Source organism: Xenia sp. Carnegie-2017, unplaced genomic scaffold, assembly GCF_021976095.1.
Source record: "Xenia sp. Carnegie-2017 unplaced genomic scaffold, XeniaSp_v1 HiC_scaffold_22, whole genome shotgun sequence".
NCBI classification, from domain to species: Eukaryota; Metazoa; Cnidaria; class Anthozoa; order Malacalcyonacea; family Xeniidae; genus Xenia; species Xenia sp. Carnegie-2017.
The window spans coordinates 8,210,883-8,231,355 of record NW_025813485.1 but is presented as its reverse complement, the minus strand read 5'-3'; the positions used below and the strand labels follow the sequence as shown (position 1 = coordinate 8,231,355).

The 20,473-nt window shown below is 36.0% G+C and overlaps 1 protein-coding gene across 5 annotated transcripts; it reads right to left on the bottom strand.

Moving 5' to 3' along the window:
• Nucleotides 1–1,265: 1,265 nt before the first annotated feature.
• LOC124447525 (serine/threonine-protein phosphatase 6 regulatory ankyrin repeat subunit C-like) lies at nt 1,266–14,993 on the bottom strand. 5 transcript variants are annotated; one of them, XR_006948744.1, is made up of 8 exons: nt 14,481–14,992; nt 13,244–13,494; nt 12,228–12,522; nt 11,733–11,960; nt 9,999–10,056; nt 3,022–3,097; nt 2,166–2,332; nt 1,266–2,087 (listed from the first exon to the last, which is right to left on the bottom strand). XR_006948744.1 is itself a non-coding variant. In XM_046998484.1 (7 exons), the coding sequence occupies exons 1-6, from the start codon at nt 14,631–14,633 to the stop codon at nt 3,023–3,025; spliced, it is 1,074 nt and encodes a 357-aa protein (XP_046854440.1). In that variant the 5' UTR covers nt 14,634–14,992; the 3' UTR covers nt 1,266–2,332; nt 3,022. The 5 variants fall into 5 exon arrangements, 4 of the variants coding, with proteins under 4 accessions (XP_046854440.1, XP_046854439.1, XP_046854442.1 ...); XM_046998484.1 differs by having other exon boundaries at nt 1,266–2,332; nt 3,022–3,111; XM_046998483.1 differs by having other exon boundaries at nt 1,266–2,332.
• Nucleotides 14,994–20,473: the final 5,480 nt, after the last annotated feature.

Here is a 20,473-nt window from a genome sequence, read left to right as displayed (position 1 = left end):
TTTTTGCGAAGATCTTGCACCAGTCGTACACAATATAGTAACCACAAGTATAAAACAATGCAAGTACCCCAGCCAATATAAGCATGCACTAATAACTCCAGTTGCTAAAGTGAATAATCCAAGCAATGTTGAAAATGACTTCAGACCTATACCTGTCCTTCCTCAAATGGCTAAAGTAATAGACAAACTTCAATTCCATTTGAATAAATCAGATTTCAAAATAAAGAATAACCAACATGCCTTTACTCATGGCCGATCTACTGTATCTGCTCTAATATCTATGACACAAAATTGGTATAATGCAACAGAAAATTCTCGATTAGGAAGAAAGGGAGTTCACGTACTATTTATAGATTTTCGAAAGGCGTTTGACATTGTGAATCACAACATATTAATACAAAAATTAGCATCTATGGAAATTAATAAATCTTTCTGGCAATGGATTCGAAGTTTTTTGACAGGAAGAACGCAACAAGTCAACCTACAAGGAGCCATGTCATCCATCCAACCTTGCCCTTTGGGCGTACAAGGCGCTGTCGTATCACCAGTGTTCTTTAATGTATATATAAATGATTTAGAGGACGATATTCCTAAAGAAATAGATGCTAATACAAGTAAATATGCGGATAATTGCACTCAGGATCAGATTGTCAAAAGAGGTGAATGCAGTTCCATTCAAAAAGTAGTCGACGAATTACGGAAATGGGCTGATAATAACAGAATGGCTCTGAATCCGAAAAAAACAAAGGATATGTGGATATGCTTTACGGACTCAATACAAGAACCCTCCCCCCCCCATATTTATTGGTGAAGAGGAAATAGAAAGAGTTAATAATTTCAAACTTCTCGGCGTAACATGTCAAAATGATCTTAAATGGAATGAACATGTACACCAGATTACATGCAAGGCAAATAAAAGACTACATCATCTTCGACTTTGTACGAAGTCTCAAATACCTTCAGATGTTGGATTATTGACATATACATCAAAAATAAGACTAGTATTAGAGTATGCATCGGCAGTCTGGGCAGGACTTCCACATTTTTTACAGCAAGAAATTGAAGGTGTACAAAGAAGTTTAAAAATTTTACAACTAGATAAAAAATACTTGCCCTCATTGAGCAGACGTGAACTAGCAACAATCTAAGAGATCAAAAGGATTATAGAGGAGCCTGATCATCCATGCAACTTTTTAGTACCTTATCCAAAAGAAAACTTATAGTATTTTATCCCGGACCAAACGTCATAAACAATCTTCTATTGCTAGATCTTGTAAATATATATATAATAAAGTTAACATGTCATTCTTAGTATAGTATGATAAATATATAGAAAATCAATGTAAATTCATCGTACTTTTTAATCTGAAGATGAATAATAAAAACCTTTCAATTCAAGTCACACGGCAAAAAAAAAAAGCTATCGAGACCTCTCGAAATATAAATAACTTTAAAAAAAGCGTTGAAACTTGATGACCAATGATGTTTGACCAATTCATGTTTCATCTTATCGGCTGACGTTGCCTGCACGTCTTTGTGCATCAGCGCATGCGCCTTTAAAGCAGATATGAAAGAAAATGTTCTCGGACATTGTTTACAAGGGTAGTCTTTTTCTCCCATATGAGTTCTCGTATGACTGCGCAACGTGACAGCTGGCGTGAATCGCTTGTTGCAATGTGTGCAGCGCTAAGGTTTCTCTCCCGTATGGATTCTCGTGTGAGTCCGCAAGTTTGAATACTGCGTAAAAGCCTTGTCACAGTGCTCACATTTGTAAGGCCGATCTCCCGTGTGCGTTCGAAAGTGGTTACGAGGGTGTGACGACTTGCCGAATGATTTTTCACATTGAGAGCATTGTAACCGTTTTGGTGCTCGTCTCTTTTCCTTATCTTTAAGTAATCGAGTCATCATCGGATACGATTGTGTCGTGAACATTGACATTCGAATATCCATCGGATTGTATTCGGGTGGGCGTACAAGGCCGTCACTTTTACAGCAAACCCAGTTGTAGATTTCTGACGCGGGTGAAAGATGGTTGTTCGGAAATTGTGAAGATGGTGGTGTAAAGTTACAGGTACAAACTCGATGATCTGAATTTTCAGGATTCGAGTTAGAATGCTTGAAAGATACTGAATATAATTTTTTTTTAATTAGAGCTATGGGCTAACCCTTGTAATACAGATGAATCCAGGCGACCTTTGGTTACGGGCAGAAAGGCAGATTTTCTCGAACGCTTGCTAATCGAATGTGACGACGCGGTTTCTCGCTCTTCATTGTGAAATTGATAGACTGCATAATGATATGGCGAATAAGGCGTTCTCAATAATGTGGCATTCTGAAATACGGAAAACAAATAGAATTAAGATCACTTGCGATAAAGTTATTAGACTAAAACTTCAAGGAGAAAGATTTAACTGAAGTCCAACTCGACTCCATTTGGAGACTCACATTTAGAGCTTCAGATGAAGTGTGTGATTTATGAAAATGAGGCAAACTTGGATAGAGAAGATGACACTCGACTGGTAAGCGATCTCTCAAAGCAGAACTATTCAAAATGGTCGGTACATACTCCGGTATAACCGGACGATATTCATAATCGTAATTTAAATTCATGTTCGACTTATAAAAAAGTAAACACGGTGTAAAGTATATGAAGATTTTACGTTATCGCAAGATAAAAAAAATATTTCAGAGACATTATAAATGAGAGGATAAATATCAACTGTGATGCGGCGGGAAGAAAGATCAATGATATACACAAAGAGTAGAGTTTCGTATTGGTGACAAATAAAATTTATTTCTTCTAGAAATATCAGGTAACAGAACACAACATGTTCATTCTAAGACAGCTATAACTAAACTTTTCCAGCTGATTTTTATAGTTGGGAAAATTAAACTGAGTCAAATATCTTTTAATTTAAAGATCATAAAAAAAACGTTTCTCATGTAGACAGAAAATCTACGGCTGTGAGTTGGTATTTGAAAAAAAAATGATTTCAAAAAAATCCACATTCGCATATGTACCTTAGTGACGGCGAATATTCTTTCTTTTCAAAATCAGATTTCCTTTCTTGACAAGCCCAGAATGAGTGTCGAAAAACTGTGAGAGATATTCTGCGTTTGAAAGAATGTTATATGCAGTGCGGTGTTTGAAATTAAATGAAAATATGATCTTCGCACGTAGTTGGACAATTTAAGCAATTGTCTCATGTGTTCAATTTATACAAATGCGAGTACTCATATTAAACAAGGCGCGCACATAAAAAAAGAAAATTGACCAGAGTGTAAACTAGCAGCTGCTGAACTATTGATATAGTGTCGAAATGGGCACACGTTCAGTGCGCACGCGTACACATGGGAGATCACCCATTAAAGTGAAATCGGGCAGCTCCTTTTAGAAAGAATATAACATACAGGTAAATGTAATTAGTTGCAAGATAATTCGTTCGAGCCTTCGTTAAATTGCTGCAATCATGTTCTCAAGAGAATTTCGATGAGAAATCAATTTCCTTTTTAGTGATACTACGCGATGCAATTTGGTCGTCTAATAGATAACTTTATTTCAATTTACTACGACGAAAAACTGCGCGCAAATGTCCCATCAATGATGTAGAAAACGCTCTTATATAGCGCCGAAATCAAAGACTTGTGAAATACATATGAAAGTTTGATTAAAGAACTATTCAAAAAGTCAATGAGCAATAAATTCATAAATAAGCGACGGTGCAAGAAGAAATTTTGCAAGGCAGAAATCTTTCGGATAATTAAGTAACTATATTAGTTTTAAGTCTCTACATGACCAAATGTCAGTTTTTAAAGAATTTTTGGTAAGCACAGTAACAGATACACGAGTGCATGCATATGATTCCTATCAACATATATAATATATAGGAAGTTTATAATTTATGATTTTCCGTATAAAACAGTGCTCGATGCCCAAGAGCAGAGCGTGAATATGTGTAGTGGTGTTGAGAAAAATACACAAAAACTACAATTTCATCCCGACAAGCCTGTTTCGTGATTGCTCACTCTTCAGGGGATTTAATGAATAAATACTTAAATGCTTAAAATATATATACAAGATGATGACGGAAGTTAGTGTATTAATCAAGGTGTATAATTTCAAGTTAGATGACGGAAGTTAGAGTATTAATTACGGTGTATGGTTACAAATTACATAGGAGTGTTTTGGATCTATGGCGACAAGAGGAAACGAGTTCGTTGCGTTTATTGAGGGATGATTTGGATGGTTGGTAGAGGATGAAGAATTTTTCTTTGAGGCAAAGGTTGCATCTTTTACTGGTGCTGTTGTATGGTTTGCTGTGTGTGATGATGCTCCATGAGATGTCGTGGTCGATATTGCTGTCTTTAAGGGTCCAAATGTGCTTACTGAGCTCGGTCGAGTTTCGTAGTTTTTTGTGGCGGAAAGAGGCAGTGTGATTTCTATGTCTAGTCTTAAATTCGTTTTCTGTAAGTCCAATGTACGTCTCAGTTGTGTTATTGTCTTTGCGTTTTACAGTAGCTTGGTAAACAACGGATGACTGCAGGCAATTTCCGTTAAGTGGGCAGTTTTGTTTTTGTCGGCAGTTGCATGTTTTTGTAAGTGTCTTTTTGTTCGCGGTGTTGTCGTTAGTTTTGTCTGATGTTCTCAATATATGTTTGTTATGGTTGTTGATTATTTGTTCGATATTGTTCATGCAGCTGTAGCTGAGTTTGATGGTGTTACGGTTGAATATTTTCCTGAGTTTATGGTCCATGGGGAAGTGTTTGTCGATTAATGAAAGGAATTTGTGGCCAATGTTCGTGTAGACGTTTTTGCTGAATGGAGGGTTGTACCAAAGTATATTTTGTCGAAGTCTGTTTTTCCGTTTGGTAGTAGCGTCTGAGTCGAATTTTAATGTGTATTGGTATCCGTTTTCGTCGAGTGCTTTTTGGTATGGTGCAGTTATTTGGTCAAATGATGCTTTGTCGGATGATAGTGAAGATAGACGTTTGTTGATGGCGTCGGGTATGTTCTTCGTTATGGTTGGTGGATGGTTGCTTTCGCTGTGGACGTATTGGAGAGAAGAGTTGGGTTTTGTGTAAGGGCGATATGAAAAATTGTTAAGATTGAAGGTGATGTCAAGGAAGTTGATGATTTTTTTGTTTGCTTCAATAGTTATGCGTAGTCCATTGTTGTTGAATATCCGGCATATTTCCTTTTTAATGTTCTCTGTTTCTCGTGGTGTGGTGTTTGAAATGGCAAGTCCGTCGTCTCGATAAAGTCCTATGTCTGTTGTGATGTTTTGTAGTTGAGAAAGGAGGTAGCTTCCTACGAGTTCGCATGTCTCAGCTCCGTCGAAGCTACCCATTGTGACGTCGAATGTAGAGTTATATTTCTTTTGCCAGGGTTGTTTGTTGTGAATAAGGAATGAATTCTTAGCGTGTATAATGATGTTTTTTTCGGCGTTTGTGATGTTGTCGTAGGTTGAGGCAAAATCCAGTGCTTTGTTTAGTAGGTCTTGATTAATGGATGGGTAAAAGTCTACGATGTCGAAGGATATGAAGGTGACGTTTTTTTTGTGTTTGATAGATTTGAACCACTGGATCACAGATGATGAGTTTTTCCATTGGTTGTATGAGGTTGTTTTTATGATGTTGCTGTTAATTCTGTCCAATATTTTCTTGCTAATTTTACCAACTTCAGATTTTGTTGGGTTGATAAGTCGGCAGGTTGGTTTATTCGTAGAAGTTTATAATTTGTGATTTTCCGTATAAAACAGTGCTCGATGCCCAAGAGCAGAGCGTGAATATGTAATTTGTAACCATAGTAATTTGTATACACTCCTATGTAATTTGTAACCATACACCGTAATTAATACTCTAACTTCCGTCATCTAACTTGAAATTATACACCTTGATTAATACACTAACTTCCGTCATCATCTTGTATATATATTTTAAGCATTTAAGTATTTTATTCATTAAATCCCCTGAAGAGTGAGCAATCACGAAACAGGCTTGTCGGGATGAAATTGTAGTTTTGTGTATTTTCTCAACACCACTACACATATATAATATATATATATATATATATATAGGAAGTTTTAAATCCCTGAAGAGTGAGCAATCACGAAACAGGCTTGTCGGGATGAATCTGTAGTTCTGTGATTTTTCTCTACACCACTACACACATATATATATATATATATATAAGTTTGAAAATTTGTAATCCAGGCATTGAGTACATAAAAGATATTTGCGAACATATTTATGGCCTTCAATGAAAATTCATGGCTTCACAACTGTCCCTCCACCTTCAAACCCCTTCTTTACCAACGTTACGTTGATGATTGCTTTCTACTCTTCCGATCATTGGATCACATACCTCTTTTCCTTAACTATCTCAACCACCAACATCCTAACATCTCCTTTACATCTGAACTGGAAAAAGACAACACGCTCCCCTTTCTTGACGTAAAAATAACTCGCTCAAACGGCAAGTTTTCCACCTCCGTGTATCGTAAACCCACTTTCACTGGCCTCTTCACCAATTTCCATAGTTTCATTCCCATTCAATACAAACGCTCTTTGATCTCCTCTTTACTTCACAGAATTTTCAACCTCTGCTCCAGCTATGAACACTTTCATACCGAACTAGAAGTCGTTAGAAAATTGTTCACCTTAAACAACTTCCCTTCATACATATTTGACAATCATGTTCACCGCTTCCTCAACAATACATTTGAACCCAAAGATCCTATTCACACTGCCCTAAGAAAATCATGTACTTCTGTCTCCTTTCACTGGCCTACACTGTCTTCAGATTCGCACTCAAATCACTCGACTCTGCAATGCTGCCTTTCCTCATATCAACGTTCGCTTTGTCTTTCGTTCTTCCAGGCGTCTCTCCTCTTTCTTTCCTTTTAAGGATAGGGTTCCCAAGCTCCTGAGATCTGGTGTTGTATACTCATTCAAGTGTCGATGCTGCTCTGCATCGTATGTGGGTCAAACCACGCGACATTTACACACCAGAATATCAGAACACATCTCTCCTTAACAGGAAGCTTTCCTATGTCCACCACCATCTGCAGTTCTTTCTCATATAAATACATCTCACCCGCCGATTTTAATGATTTCTCAATTCTCTTTCCTCCTCCGACAAATATGACCTTATGATTCATGAAAGCCTTCTTATATCCAAACTTAAACCCTCTCTTAACACCCAAGGCAACTCAATCCCCCTTCACCTTCTTTAATATACCGCCATTCTCACTTAATTCCGTCATCTAAATTTCCTACTCCTCTCACATGTAATTTAACACCCCATATTATATTATATGCTTGTATTAAAACCTCGTGTATATATATATTAACTCATTAATCTGAAGATGTCTTAAGTTAAAGACGAAACGTAATTAATAAATCCTTCTCTATTTTATTATTGTAATGGCTTTTTTAAAAGTATTTTGTTGGGCTATTATGTTCATATTGAAAAGATAAAAGTTTCTCCGGATTTTCAATTGATTTTTTATTGAGCTTTCGACTCGTTGCTTCTAGCCTTCATCAGAATGAGGATATTTATATATATATATATATATGTGTGTGTGTAATTAAACGATTCGATAAAAATCAATCGTTTAATACTTTTAGCTAAAACGAAGTCTATAGACTTCTTCATATACTAGCTATGTTATAAAAAACTTCAAGATCCAGTCTGCACTCAAGAATTATTCCCATTAAATCCGTTTATTTTTCATTTATAGATACATGCCTCTAATAATATTACCCGAAAAAGTTGCAATCAATTCTCTTTAGCTAATATTTTTCATTTACCGCAGAGAGACCGTGCAAATGTGAATTGGCAATATAAAATTAACGACGATTTTCATAATCGATTTAAATGGAACTGAAAAAGGTGCAAACAATTTGTCATATATATTTAGGAGTTTGCGTTATTCATATAGCTTTTTGTTCTTAAGCTCGCGGACAGAAAGTTCACGAGGTACAATTTAAGGCCAACACATGTAGCTACATGGCTAATAATATTCAGATAAAAAATAAGAGTTTATTCGCTGAAGATGCCAGAACAACTGATCGCCAGGCACCTTCACGGAAGAACAATATCGGAGCATTTTACGATACAAAAAACATATAGCTGTTATTAATTGCTAATTAAAAACTCAAACCGTTAAATGCCTCATTTTGTATGAAATATCATTTTTCAATCATCTGAACGAGCGTGGGACTTTGGAAACTGTTCTTTCGGCTGCTTTGTTAAGTATATAAAATATGTCTGACCTCATCCAGAATTGCTGCACAATATCTGTATATTTGTTTGTCGTTGATTAAAAAATGTCAGCCTTTGAAAGTGATGAAACCAAAATGCACAGAATGGTGCACGCAAACAGTCCTCAAATCTATGTATGAAATGCCTCGCTGACATACACAAACATTTTCTGGCCTATATATTCGTATTAAAACCAAATGAATAAGACTGCAATGTATTTTTCTTCAACAAAGTGCCTTTGCTGTTCAGATCGGTGCGTACATTTTATGTAAAACGTAGTTTGGATAAAATTGCGCGCGCGATTGAAAATTTACATGTAACCAAAGTTTCGCAGCTGGTAAGCGAACTAGCTACATCTCTTAAGTGCAGTCCCATATATTTCTATGTATATAATTGACATTTGAAGGCAAAAATGTATAGGGCAAACGGCATTTTATATGCATAAAAAATCTTTCAAAGATCTCGACCGTTAATTACCATACAGTTGCGTTTAATGCATATGTAATATCAGAAATGTTTTGAGCAATTTAAAATTAAAAATTAAAAATGAACGCACAAGAATAAAAAGATAATTTTTGCTCGCCGCAAAAACTGTTATACTCAGTCGCTAAACGTTAAAAACAGCTGATAATGTAAAAAAATCAAACTCCCATGAAATAATGGCAACGAAGATTTATGACTGTCGCCCTCTGAAACTTTTTCATATAAATTGCTTCATAAAGCTATCATAACAACATATGTATACATGAAAATGGCGGCAAAAATAACGCGAAAAGAAATTGTTTTTACCCCCATCAGCGTTTCTTAGCTAATTCTATTGTGATTTAATAGTTACAACGATAAGACGATATTGAAGAGTTGTGAATTAGATAAGCAAAAACGATGTGAAAATCGCCACATGACTTAAAGATGCATTAAGTCTTCATTAGAATTCTCATTGTGCTCATGAGCAATTGCAATTTGGTAATCAAACAAGCTAATTAACACTTGCCTCAGATGCAATTAAAGCGTAGCTATATATATGTATGGGCAAGTGGCTTGTTTCACAGCCACATCCAGTGTTAATATAATCGTAGTCTGCATGTAGAGATGTCTTTTACAAAAGTACACGTATCCACGTAAACATTAACAGCTCTTTCTAAACATTGCCATCTTTTCACAAAAATATTTTTTGCCCATATACGTTTCATAACTAATTTTTGACCCAATTTTATCAACTTTGCCAGAAATTGCCAAACTTTCTCATTTAGCGGCTACAAAGATTGTGATTCATTTAGGCTGTAGCCCACAGCCTATATGATCATAAATACAACCTCGACAGGCAATTAGCAGCCATGAGTCATGCATATAATACCAGGGATTTCTATAAATTTTGGTTCTTTAATTGAAACTTGGCACGGAAGGTATAAGTATAAAGGAGGTCATAATCAGCTTATACATGCCAATTACACTCAAATTTGATTATATGTGAGTGGTTTATTTTTACCAAAATATGTGAACGCAAATAAATTTTAACAATATACACATGTACAATGGTTATGCAGCTACAAGTTTTCACAAATTCTGTATAACAATGATATACAAATGTGTGTGTGATTCTTGGCCGCAATCACTAAAATAATCCGACCTCAATCTCACGACTTACGAACATATGTTTGCATGTAATCATGAAAATTTAGATCCTCGATCGGGGGCCCTCCCCTTCAAACAAACCATTGTAACATATACTTACCCCAGGCATCCACATTACTGCATATGCAAACGCCATGAAGTAAGCTACGCCGCAAAACCTGAAAAAAATATAAAATTTTTGGAATTGCAAAAAATGACAAGACGCTCTATACAACGGCTATACAATACGATATGACAAAGTAAAACGTTAACAGAAAAAGATGATTTCCTAATATATCGTTTTTAAGGCAGGTAAAAATGAACAAACTTCAGACATATTGAAACGGTTTTCTTACCACATAAATAATACTAAAGATAACTTGTGCATGTCAGTGTAGGTAGTGACAAACGAATGCAACAGAGAACAAGAGCAGTCTTTACATTATGTAAAAGATAAACTTAGAAAACATGTGTCTGTGTAGGTAGTGATGAGTGATGAATGAACAACAGCGAACAAGAACAGTCTTTACACTACCTAAAATAAAAACTAAGATAACGTGTGTCAGTGTAGGTAGTGACAACTAAACAACAGAGAACCAGAACAGTCTTACACTACCTAAAATATAAACTAAGATAACGTGTGTCAGTGTAGGTAGTGATGAATGAACAACAGAGAACAAGAACAGTCTTTACACTACCTAAAATATAAACTAAGATAACGTGTGTCAGTGTAGGTAGTGATGAATGAACAACAGAGAACAAGAACAGTCTTTACACTACCTAAAATATAAACTAAGATAACGTGTGTCAGTGTAGGTGGTGATGAATAAACAACAGAGAACAAGAACGGTCTTTACACTATCTAAAATATAAACTAAGATAACGTGTGAACTTCTATTTCCCACTCTCTCAGCCATTGCATTTGCTGTTGTTCTTTTCATTCACAAATCTGAATTCAGCAGTAACCAAACACATCCGTGGTATAAGAGATTATAAGAAAACTAAAGTTTTTTTTCAATTTAGCCATACTATAGATGGTGTGCTACCACTCCATTGGGAGTGAAAGAACAATGGAATATTCACCGTATTGGATGACATTTGCATAGTACATGAGAAAACCTTCGTCATAATCATCCAAATTTGCGGACTTGCACACAATAAGGGGCTGATTACATGAGCACGGTAGCCGGGATTCAGCCAAGCGTTAAATGATGTTGGCAAATGGAAACGACCCCTTTCAAACGCGAACCGAATGTTATTAAACATAATAGATTTAACTGTCTGAATTGTTCTTCAAGTTGTGCCTTACAATCATTATAGTGTCCAGTCTGGCTTAGCATAAAAATAATGCACATGATGCACAACACAATTTATGAGTTGATCCCTAGTGATTTTGAGGCACTGGATGGCATGGATCAACTTGAATAATAAAGTACTTTGAGCAAACTTAAAATGTTTACTGTATTGAGTTTCGTCGCACAAAAACAAAAAAATTCTTGTCCTTTGTGATTCCTTACTTTCAAAAGAAATCAGACGTACACAATTGTAAACACGAATATTCACCGTCCTCCCTCCCTCTTACAGACATACAAGTAACTACGGCTACTTGTGTGTACAACACAAAGCTACGGCCTTGAAAGCTAGCTTAGTTTACTTTTCTTTAGCGATAAATCGTGTGCACGTTTTGCGCACCAAGTTTTAAATGTATAGTGATCAAAATGGGAAGCATTTTTTTTAACTAGATGTGACGCCAAACCTATACGAACGCTTTTCTTGGCGAACGCTTTTCTCGGCCTTATTACAACAGTTGAAGTGCCAAAGCTAAGGTTCACTGTACGTATTCTGACAGACTCACTTTTAGCATTCTTGATATATTAATGTCGGTACGTCGAAACAGACATGTGTTAAATACTCTTAACGCCAGTAATTGGACGTACAGATACGTAACATTGTAGTCAAGCGAATGACGCTTGTGATCACTGGTCACAACACAACGATCTAGCAGTAATTTGGCTTGATTGGGCATCTTCTCAGCAAGGTACGCAAAGCATTTCATCGCCCCATTCTTCCAATCACAAATGAGCTTAAATTAAGGAAATTTGAATTTAATAAATGACATTCTTTGTAAAAGAAACTTGTGCTATTCTTGGTGTACCATTAAAAAGGAGCTTCACTAATCCACCACAGAGCCACAAATTTTTTGTTTCGTTTAATGATTAATAACGTTGCAAGTGATTTGACAATCACTTGCCACATGAACAGAGCAATCGCCAGACATCAAGTAGATATTTATCCACTCAGCAGCGGAACACTTTTTTGTATTTTTACAATAAAAAATTCTGTTACTTACGCCTTTCCAGTAGATGCTCATCAGCAACTCGTTAACGACATACTCTTGTTTGTGAATTATAGCGACTTCCAGACAGTTTTTACCACCTGTACTTCTTGCTTGTTGATCAGCACCATTTTCCAGTAGAAATGAGACAATATTTTGGAAACCTTTGGCACAGGCAACATGTAATGGTGTTCTCTCTTCCATGTCTGTTGCATGTAAGAGAGTGACTTCATCGACCGCCAACAATTCAACGTTGGATATAGACCCAGCCTGAGCAGCTTCGTGAAGCAATTTTGACTTGTTGTTATCTCTGACAATAAAATAAAATATAATTTTGTTGTTTTACCTTGCCAAGAGCAGGGGCGTCCAATTGTTGATATTTTATTTTAAAAAATAAACTTTTTGAGAATTTACTTCCTTTGCAGGTTGAAGATAATATTGAGCATGCGTACGATTTTTAAGCACGAGTTACGCTAAAGAGTTTGTTTTACAAGAGAATTGCTCATGGTGACAATTAAAACAGTTTTTTAAGAATTAATAATAAAATCAATTAGGAATTAAATCATAAAAAGATCGTTTTTTTGTTGGGGATTTTCAAAAATCAATTGTATTTATGCAATTATATAGAACAGCTAAAGAAATTCAGTTCTTCATGAGGTAGATGCAAATAGCTCATTATCGTGCATACAAGAGATTCAATTTGTTGCGACTTATTCTTTTTAAAGTGCTTTAGAACTACAGCTTTGGTACTATGATGAAGGTAAATTCATATTTCCTTATTTACAAACAAACAATATAAATATTGAAAATCAAATATGCATATGTCCAAAAACATTTTCGAATTGAAACTTAAAGAACTGTAAGAAAATCTCTTGCATTATCTTTATCAGTAGCTATATTCTCGAGTCCATCGAGCGCAATAACTATTTGCAAAGGTGCATCCTCACAATTAACTATAGCTACTATGGAAACGTTTTATGTAAGTAAATTAACCAACAACTCTCCAAAAGTCTTTGTCAAATTATACATACGTTTCCAAAATATTTGCACCGCGCGAGAGGAGAAAGTCCAAAAGAAAGGATTCCCGAAGAGCAGCGGCATAATGCTGAGGTGCTTTTCCATCATCATCTTTATCAAAGAGGGATTCTGGACGAACCGAAAGAATATCTTGTACGATATATGGATTGCACGAATCAACAGCACAATGAATCAATATCTGTCCAGTCTTTGAGTTACGAAGAGCGTAAACATTCTCATCAACACCAGTAAGAATTTGTAGGCTCTATAAAAAGAAAATAGTACTGTTGCTATCAGAAGAAAAAAATCAAACGAGTCGTTCAACCAAGTCGAAGCAAGCTTTGCACCACTGGAATTGAACCTATCTATAAGTTGAAGCCAAAAATAGGTCAAAATGAAAATTTATATCAATAATTCAAACTGCTATTGTTTATCAAAAGGATAAATAACTAACCCCTAATGGCTGGCAGCTGATGTTCATGTTAAATTGATTCAGTTAGTCAGATAGATAGGCAGTCAGATAGATGGTTTATTTCATAAAAACCTTGCGGGCAATGGGCTAAATATGCTAATATTTACAAGTTGGAAACTTTTTTAGGCATTTCACTGATTGATGCTCTTGTTAAAATAGAATATATGAACAAAATCATGATGCTTAATGAAAGCTTTTGACCAGGAGGCGGCAGAAGAAAATTGCTTTTGGGATGGAGAGACACAGCAATTATTAAACTAGAAACTGCGAAGCAGAGTGGATCATATAATTTTGTTCGCTTGACATTTTCGCCAGATTTATATTTAATAAACAAAAGATGTTTAGTATGTTTGCACAGGCTTATGCAAACCGAGGAGACCTTTAGGAAAGTTAAGAGCAGATCAGTGCAAGCCCAAAATCGAAGGAAATTAGGAATGGTATAAAAAAGTGGAAGCACATTGACACCATAAATGTGATGCAATGTCCCGCTCCTCGTCGAACAGATTTTGTTAATATTGCTTTAAACACGGTTTAACTTATGCATTGAAAACCAAACATTGTTTTCTTATCGTAGGCATTGTGTTATTTCTTTATACTTTTCAAAATTTAGCAGTGTTCTTCATCAGAGAAGCTCAAATAACGACAGACAGCTATGGCGAATTGCACTTTCCGGCGGTCACAGATATAGGAGTTCACGGAAAAAACTGTCAACTTTTAAGAGGTTCTACGTCATCGTCTTTAAAGAGCAGATTATGATGAAAGGGAAAGATTTCAAATACCTTTCTTTGACTGTACAATACAGCAACATGAGCTGGCGTGTGACCATTCAAATCTTCACTGTGGAGAGCTTCCATGAGCTGTTCATGCTGTTGAAAAAAAGGGAATAAAACAGGAATAAAATCAATCAATGCTATTCTCGTTGTCGTGCTCATAAGCCTTTAATCTCGAGTCTCGTGAACGACAATTCAAGCATGGAAAACTAATTTATGAAATTGTACAACTGGAAAGAGCTACGTATATTGCTGCAAGCTTGATTTCAGTTTTATTTTAAGCAACCTTACTCTTAAAACAAAACTTGCTGCCTATTAAATTTTGGATTGCAACAGCGATTCTGACTCAAACTTCATACATGGTTACTTTCTAGTCATTATGAACAAGCAATAAAATCCCATAAATTAGTAATTTCGATTGGAGAGTGTTTGACTTTCTGCAAAAAGTATTGACTCTGCAGATTCGACTTCAAACGGCAATTATGTATATAAACTTCTGATATTTATGTAGCCAACAATTTAATTTCTGCAAGCAAAGCGTATGTTTGAAGACTCAAAAGTCGGGCAAGTTATCAACATTTTTCAAGCGAAAAAAGAAAGTATCTTGTGTAATTTCAAGTCAAAAATTCCGTCTTCCCATTGTGATTTGGGGAAATCAATTACTGCCCCACAGAAACGATAGCTCCCCTACGCCTATATGTGTAAAAGTGGACATTAAGCAGTGGCGTAGCCAGAGCTCGTCCTTGTCGTGCTGAGCACGACCAAACATTTTCCAAACTAAGATTTTTTTAACCCACTAAAATTTTAATATTTGTCTATAGTCTTAATATTGAGACTTCAGAAAACCAATCGGATATGGAAGCCTGTGAGGATTCAGTGAGCTTAACAGCGTCCGACTCGGACATACAAGCTTTCTTGGATAACGATTGCGCCAAAATGCAAATGGTAGGTGAGTCAACAGCACACCGTCTTTATCAGGTTAGACCAGTTATAAAAATGAGTTTAATGATACAGATTGAACTCAATTTGTCAGAGGCTGACCCAGCTGGGCCACGAATTTGTGACAACTTGGCTAACATTGCAAACAAGAGACGAGGCGTGGTGCTATCCAGCGATAAACTTAAAACCATATTGGCTAAGTACCATCAGCCTGAAAACAGTGTGGGTATGTCAGTGCCATAGATAAACGCAGAAATCTGGGATCAAATGCTGCACACACGAAAACGGAGTGACTTGAGTTTGAGCAACATTCAAACAGTTCTTCAAAAAGCGTCCTTTTCATTGCTAACCACCTGTGATCATTTGGTCGGTGGCCAAAATGTTGACGGAAATAGCGTAAAACCCCTTATTGCCAACACCATAAATGTAGTTGCCTTAGTTGGGCATGCTGTAGGGAAACTGTCAAACTTACGAATTGGAAATATTGTTCCTCCAGAAAATGACCGATGGAAACTTTTTCTTAGATTCCTACAAATCACATCTCTTTGCTTTTCACCTGTAATATGAAAAGTGGAAGTGGCATATCTTCAAGTCCTAATCAATGACCACCAGAATAAGTTCAAGGAGCTTTATCCCCACTGCAGCATAATTCCAAAAAATGCATTTTATGGTCCACATTCCTAGTGCTATAATCAGGTATTGTAAGATCAAACAGTAATGGAGTATTCCCTTCAAATAGCAAGGTACCATATTTAAAACTTGTAGAATGGGCCTTCTAGTTCGTGCTTGGTGCATGCGATTTGAAGCAAAACACCATTATTTTAAGAAGTTGAGCACTGTAATTGGTAACTACACAAACTTACCATTTACTTTGGCCATGTGACACCAACAATGGGTTTGCTATAAGTTGCAGTCTGGCAATCATGAATCAGGATTTCTCAAAAAAGCTTTGAAGTTGGACCAGGTACAGCAAATAATTTAAAGGAACTATGGCAAGAAATGAGCATGAATTACAAATGTAAATTTAATTTTTTAAATTTAAAGGTCCAACACTATGTGCAGGAGATCATGAGTACTATGACTTATTAAGCAACCAGGATGTCTTCATACATCAAACTACTTCTATTGCCAGGTATACTTTAAAAATACTCACTGAAACTTGAGTGAAATAAGCATGGCAAAGCTTTTATCAATAATTGAAAAGGTAATTTTTAAAAAATGCAGGTAAAATGCAGTTGTTGCACATACTTGTTCATGTATAAAGAAGTAAAAAATGTAATTTTAAGAAAAATTTATACAATGACTATTTGCAATTTTCATGATTGAAGATTCCTTTTCCTAGTTTTTTTTTATTAGCTATTGGCAGTTAGTTATTAATGCACTAATTCAATTAAATAGATTTACAGAATGAAAATACAAATTGTTTTTCTCAATACTTAGACCAAAATGGATTTCAGTTCATGGTACGAAATTCAAAGCTGGATGTGTTTTGTGGGTTAGTCATGACAAAGAAGAAATGCCATGTTTTGTGATATTAAAAGAGATTTTCGTGGTTGAAAGGAATTTGGAAAGAGCATGGTTCATTACTCAGAAACTTGGAACTGTCAAGTTTCATGAGCATTTCAGTGCATATGAAATGGTTGACACAACTGAGCTACAGATAATTAAACAGCAAGCGCTACTAAACCCATTGCCACTGCATTTGATTAATATTTCAGTTCATGGGCAAAACAAAATATTTGTGTGTCCAAAATATCAAATACCTATTATTTTTACATTGAATTAAAAGGCGAGAGCATAATATGAATTAAAACATAATCAGAAGCATAAACCTTCTCTAGTAGAAAAATATGTTTCCCATTAAAACAAAACACGACCTCTGTTGCATTTGAGTTGATCAAGAGCAACAATCGCAAAGAGAAACGTACTCAAAGGAAAAATAGTCTGAAACCTAAAAAGTTAAGATTCTATCTCAAGGTCATTTTGCCAAAATAACCTAAATGCAGCCTTTTCCATAGTACGCAAATATCTTAAATGGTTATTAATACAAGAGGCTATTCAAGATACAACGGAGTTCAGAACTTCAGAGTAATGAGAGCATGTATTTAGTATTCGTTTACAACTCTTACATTACGTGGTGTTATTCAAGAAATCTTGGAGAAATTGACCATAAATGTTAATATTCCGACAAAGTGGTTTGGACTCTGTTGACGAAGAAGCATGTTTCTTTCACTCTTGCTTAATTCCGCCATGTTGATTTTAAAAAATGCGTTGCACTTGGCATTTCACCAAACGCATGGGGTAGTTTTTACACCCACATGTTGCATTTACACCCAAAGAGGGTCATTGTAAACGTTACCATTATGTTGAGGGTAAAATTTAAATTACGGATAGCAAAATACCCATGATTTTAGAGTAAATATTCCCCTTTAGTCAATTACCCATCTGAAGGTAGTAAATACTACCCTAAAAAAGATAACTTTTACCCCCTAAAATTTACAGTGTAGATAACACCACAGCTGTAGCTATAATTAATCACATGGGTTGGAGTCATTCTCTGCAATGCAATAATTTTGGTAAGAGAATTTGGGAATGGTGTATGGAGCGTAAGATACGGCTTAGTGCAGCTTACGTGCAAGAGATTGAAAATACTGACACAGATTTTCAATCAAGAAATAGACAATGTAATACTGAGTGGATGCTTAAGTGGGAACGCCTAAATTTTTCCCCGACACGTTCTTGTTTGCTTCACAACTGAACACACAGTTCCCTACTTAAATATCTCACCGACCTGACCTAGGGGCCGTAAATATCTTGTAAATATATATATAATAAAGTTAACATGTAATTCGTAGTATAGTATGATAAATATATAGAAAATCAATGTAAAGTTACAGGTACAAACTCGATGATCTGAAATTTCAGGATTCGGGTTAGAATGCTTGAAAGATACTGAATATAATTTTTTTTTAATTAGAGCTATGGGCTAACCCTTGTAATACAGATGAGTCCAGGTGACCTTTGGTTACGGGCAGAAAGGCAGATTTTCTCGAACGGCTTGCTAATCGAATGTGACGACGCGGTTTCTCGCTCTTCATTGTGAAATTGATAGACTGCATAATGATATGGCGAATAAGGCGTTCTCAATAATGTGGCATTCTGAAATACGGAAAACAAATAGAATTAAGATCACTTGCGATAAAGTTATTAGACTAAAACTTCAAGGAGAAAGATTTAACTGAAGTCCAACTCGACTCCATTTGGAGACTCACATTTAGAGCTTCAGATGAAGTGTGTGATTTATGAAAATGAGGCAAACATTGATAGAGAAGATGACACTCGACTGGTAAGCGATCTCTCAAAGCAGAACTATTCAAAATGGTCGGTGCATACTCCGGTATAACCGGACGATATTCATAATCGTAATTTAAATTCATCATGTTCTTGCAAGAGTTGGTATATTGTATCTGGGCTTAGATATTCCGGCTTTTAGTATCCCTGGAATTAGAGATTATACATTATGTTTCTGGTTTCAAAGATTCATGTACTAAATACTTCTCACATGCCTATTTCGAGGTTATACATAGGGATATGAAACGCTTCCAATCACGCCCGAAATGCCTTGAAACGGCCCATGGAGGTACAAGGGCCGAACACGATACCAAATTGGCGCCAAAAAATAACAAACGGAAGGCTAAGATGCACTTAATAACGAAAGAGAAGACATTTCTGATGATGAGTCAGTCTTACTCTCTAGAGTTTTATCGAATTTGGCTGACCCAGTTGAGGAACATACAAATAAATCGACAAATTATACTGACAATTTGCTGTCTGATATTGCTTATGTACTTATTGACCAAGAACCTATAAGAACAGCTGTAAATGAGCATCTTGCTGCCATGCTTAACAAGAGATGGGTGGAGAAATTACCAAAAGAAAGCTAGCTGAGAAACTAGATGCCATTCAAAGACCACAGAACTGCTCTAGTATAACTGTTCCTAGAGTTGATGTTAGAATCTGGTCCAACCTTCCAAGGTTGGTTATAAGAATAGATTTACGGTTTGCTAATGTTCGAAAAATCTAGCAAAGGCTGGGAGCTCACTGATATATGTTACAGACCAACTTCTTCAAGCTCGAAATAATGAGGTCCAGGTGGATACGTCTAACAACATCAAGTCCAATATGGATGCCATTAAACTTCTTGGACATGCCTTTGTTGAACTATCATATGCTCGCAGAGAGGTTATAAAACCAAACTTGTACAGGGAGTTCATGGGCCTTTGCTCCGACAAAGTGCCAGTTACCACAAATGTTTTTGGTGATGAGCTGGAGTCTGAGTGTAAGAATGTTAAAACATCTCACAAGCTTAGCCAGGTAGCTTCACATAGTCGTAACAGACAATGTTTTGACAAACGCAATACAACATTTGGGCCTCGCCAGGAAAATTCAATGAAACATTTTTTATCGAAGAAGAAACCATGGACAAATCAGAGGTCATGGTACCCCAAGTCATCACAGTAACAACAGCAGTAACACCCAACCCAGATATCAATTCAAGTCAAATGTTGAGTTTTCATCAGAATTTTATTTTTAATACTAAACAAGAATTGCAGAAAAAGGTGAATACCTTTTTGCTGGAATGAAAGCTCGATTTCTTGATGAGTGGAAAAAACTAACTTACGACCCTGAAATTCTTAATATAGTTCAGGGTTACCTAGTAGATTTTATTGAGGGACCCCCTCCTTGTTGCAACCACGTTAACCATACATTCAGTGAATCTGAGCAACAAATTATTGATTATGAAATAATTAAATTGTTGGCGAAAAAGGTCATAATTCCATCATCCCATAAGCGTGGTGAATTTATTCCCCTATTTTCGTGTGCTCCAAGAAAGATGGCAGTCACCGTATGATTTTGAATTTGAAATATTTTAACACATTTGTGGAACATCATCACTTTAAGATGTGGTCTGTGACTAAGCTCATGACACCAAATTGTTTTATGGCATCTGTGGACCTAAAAGAAGCATATTATTCAGTCCCAGGTCCTAGGAAGTTTACTAA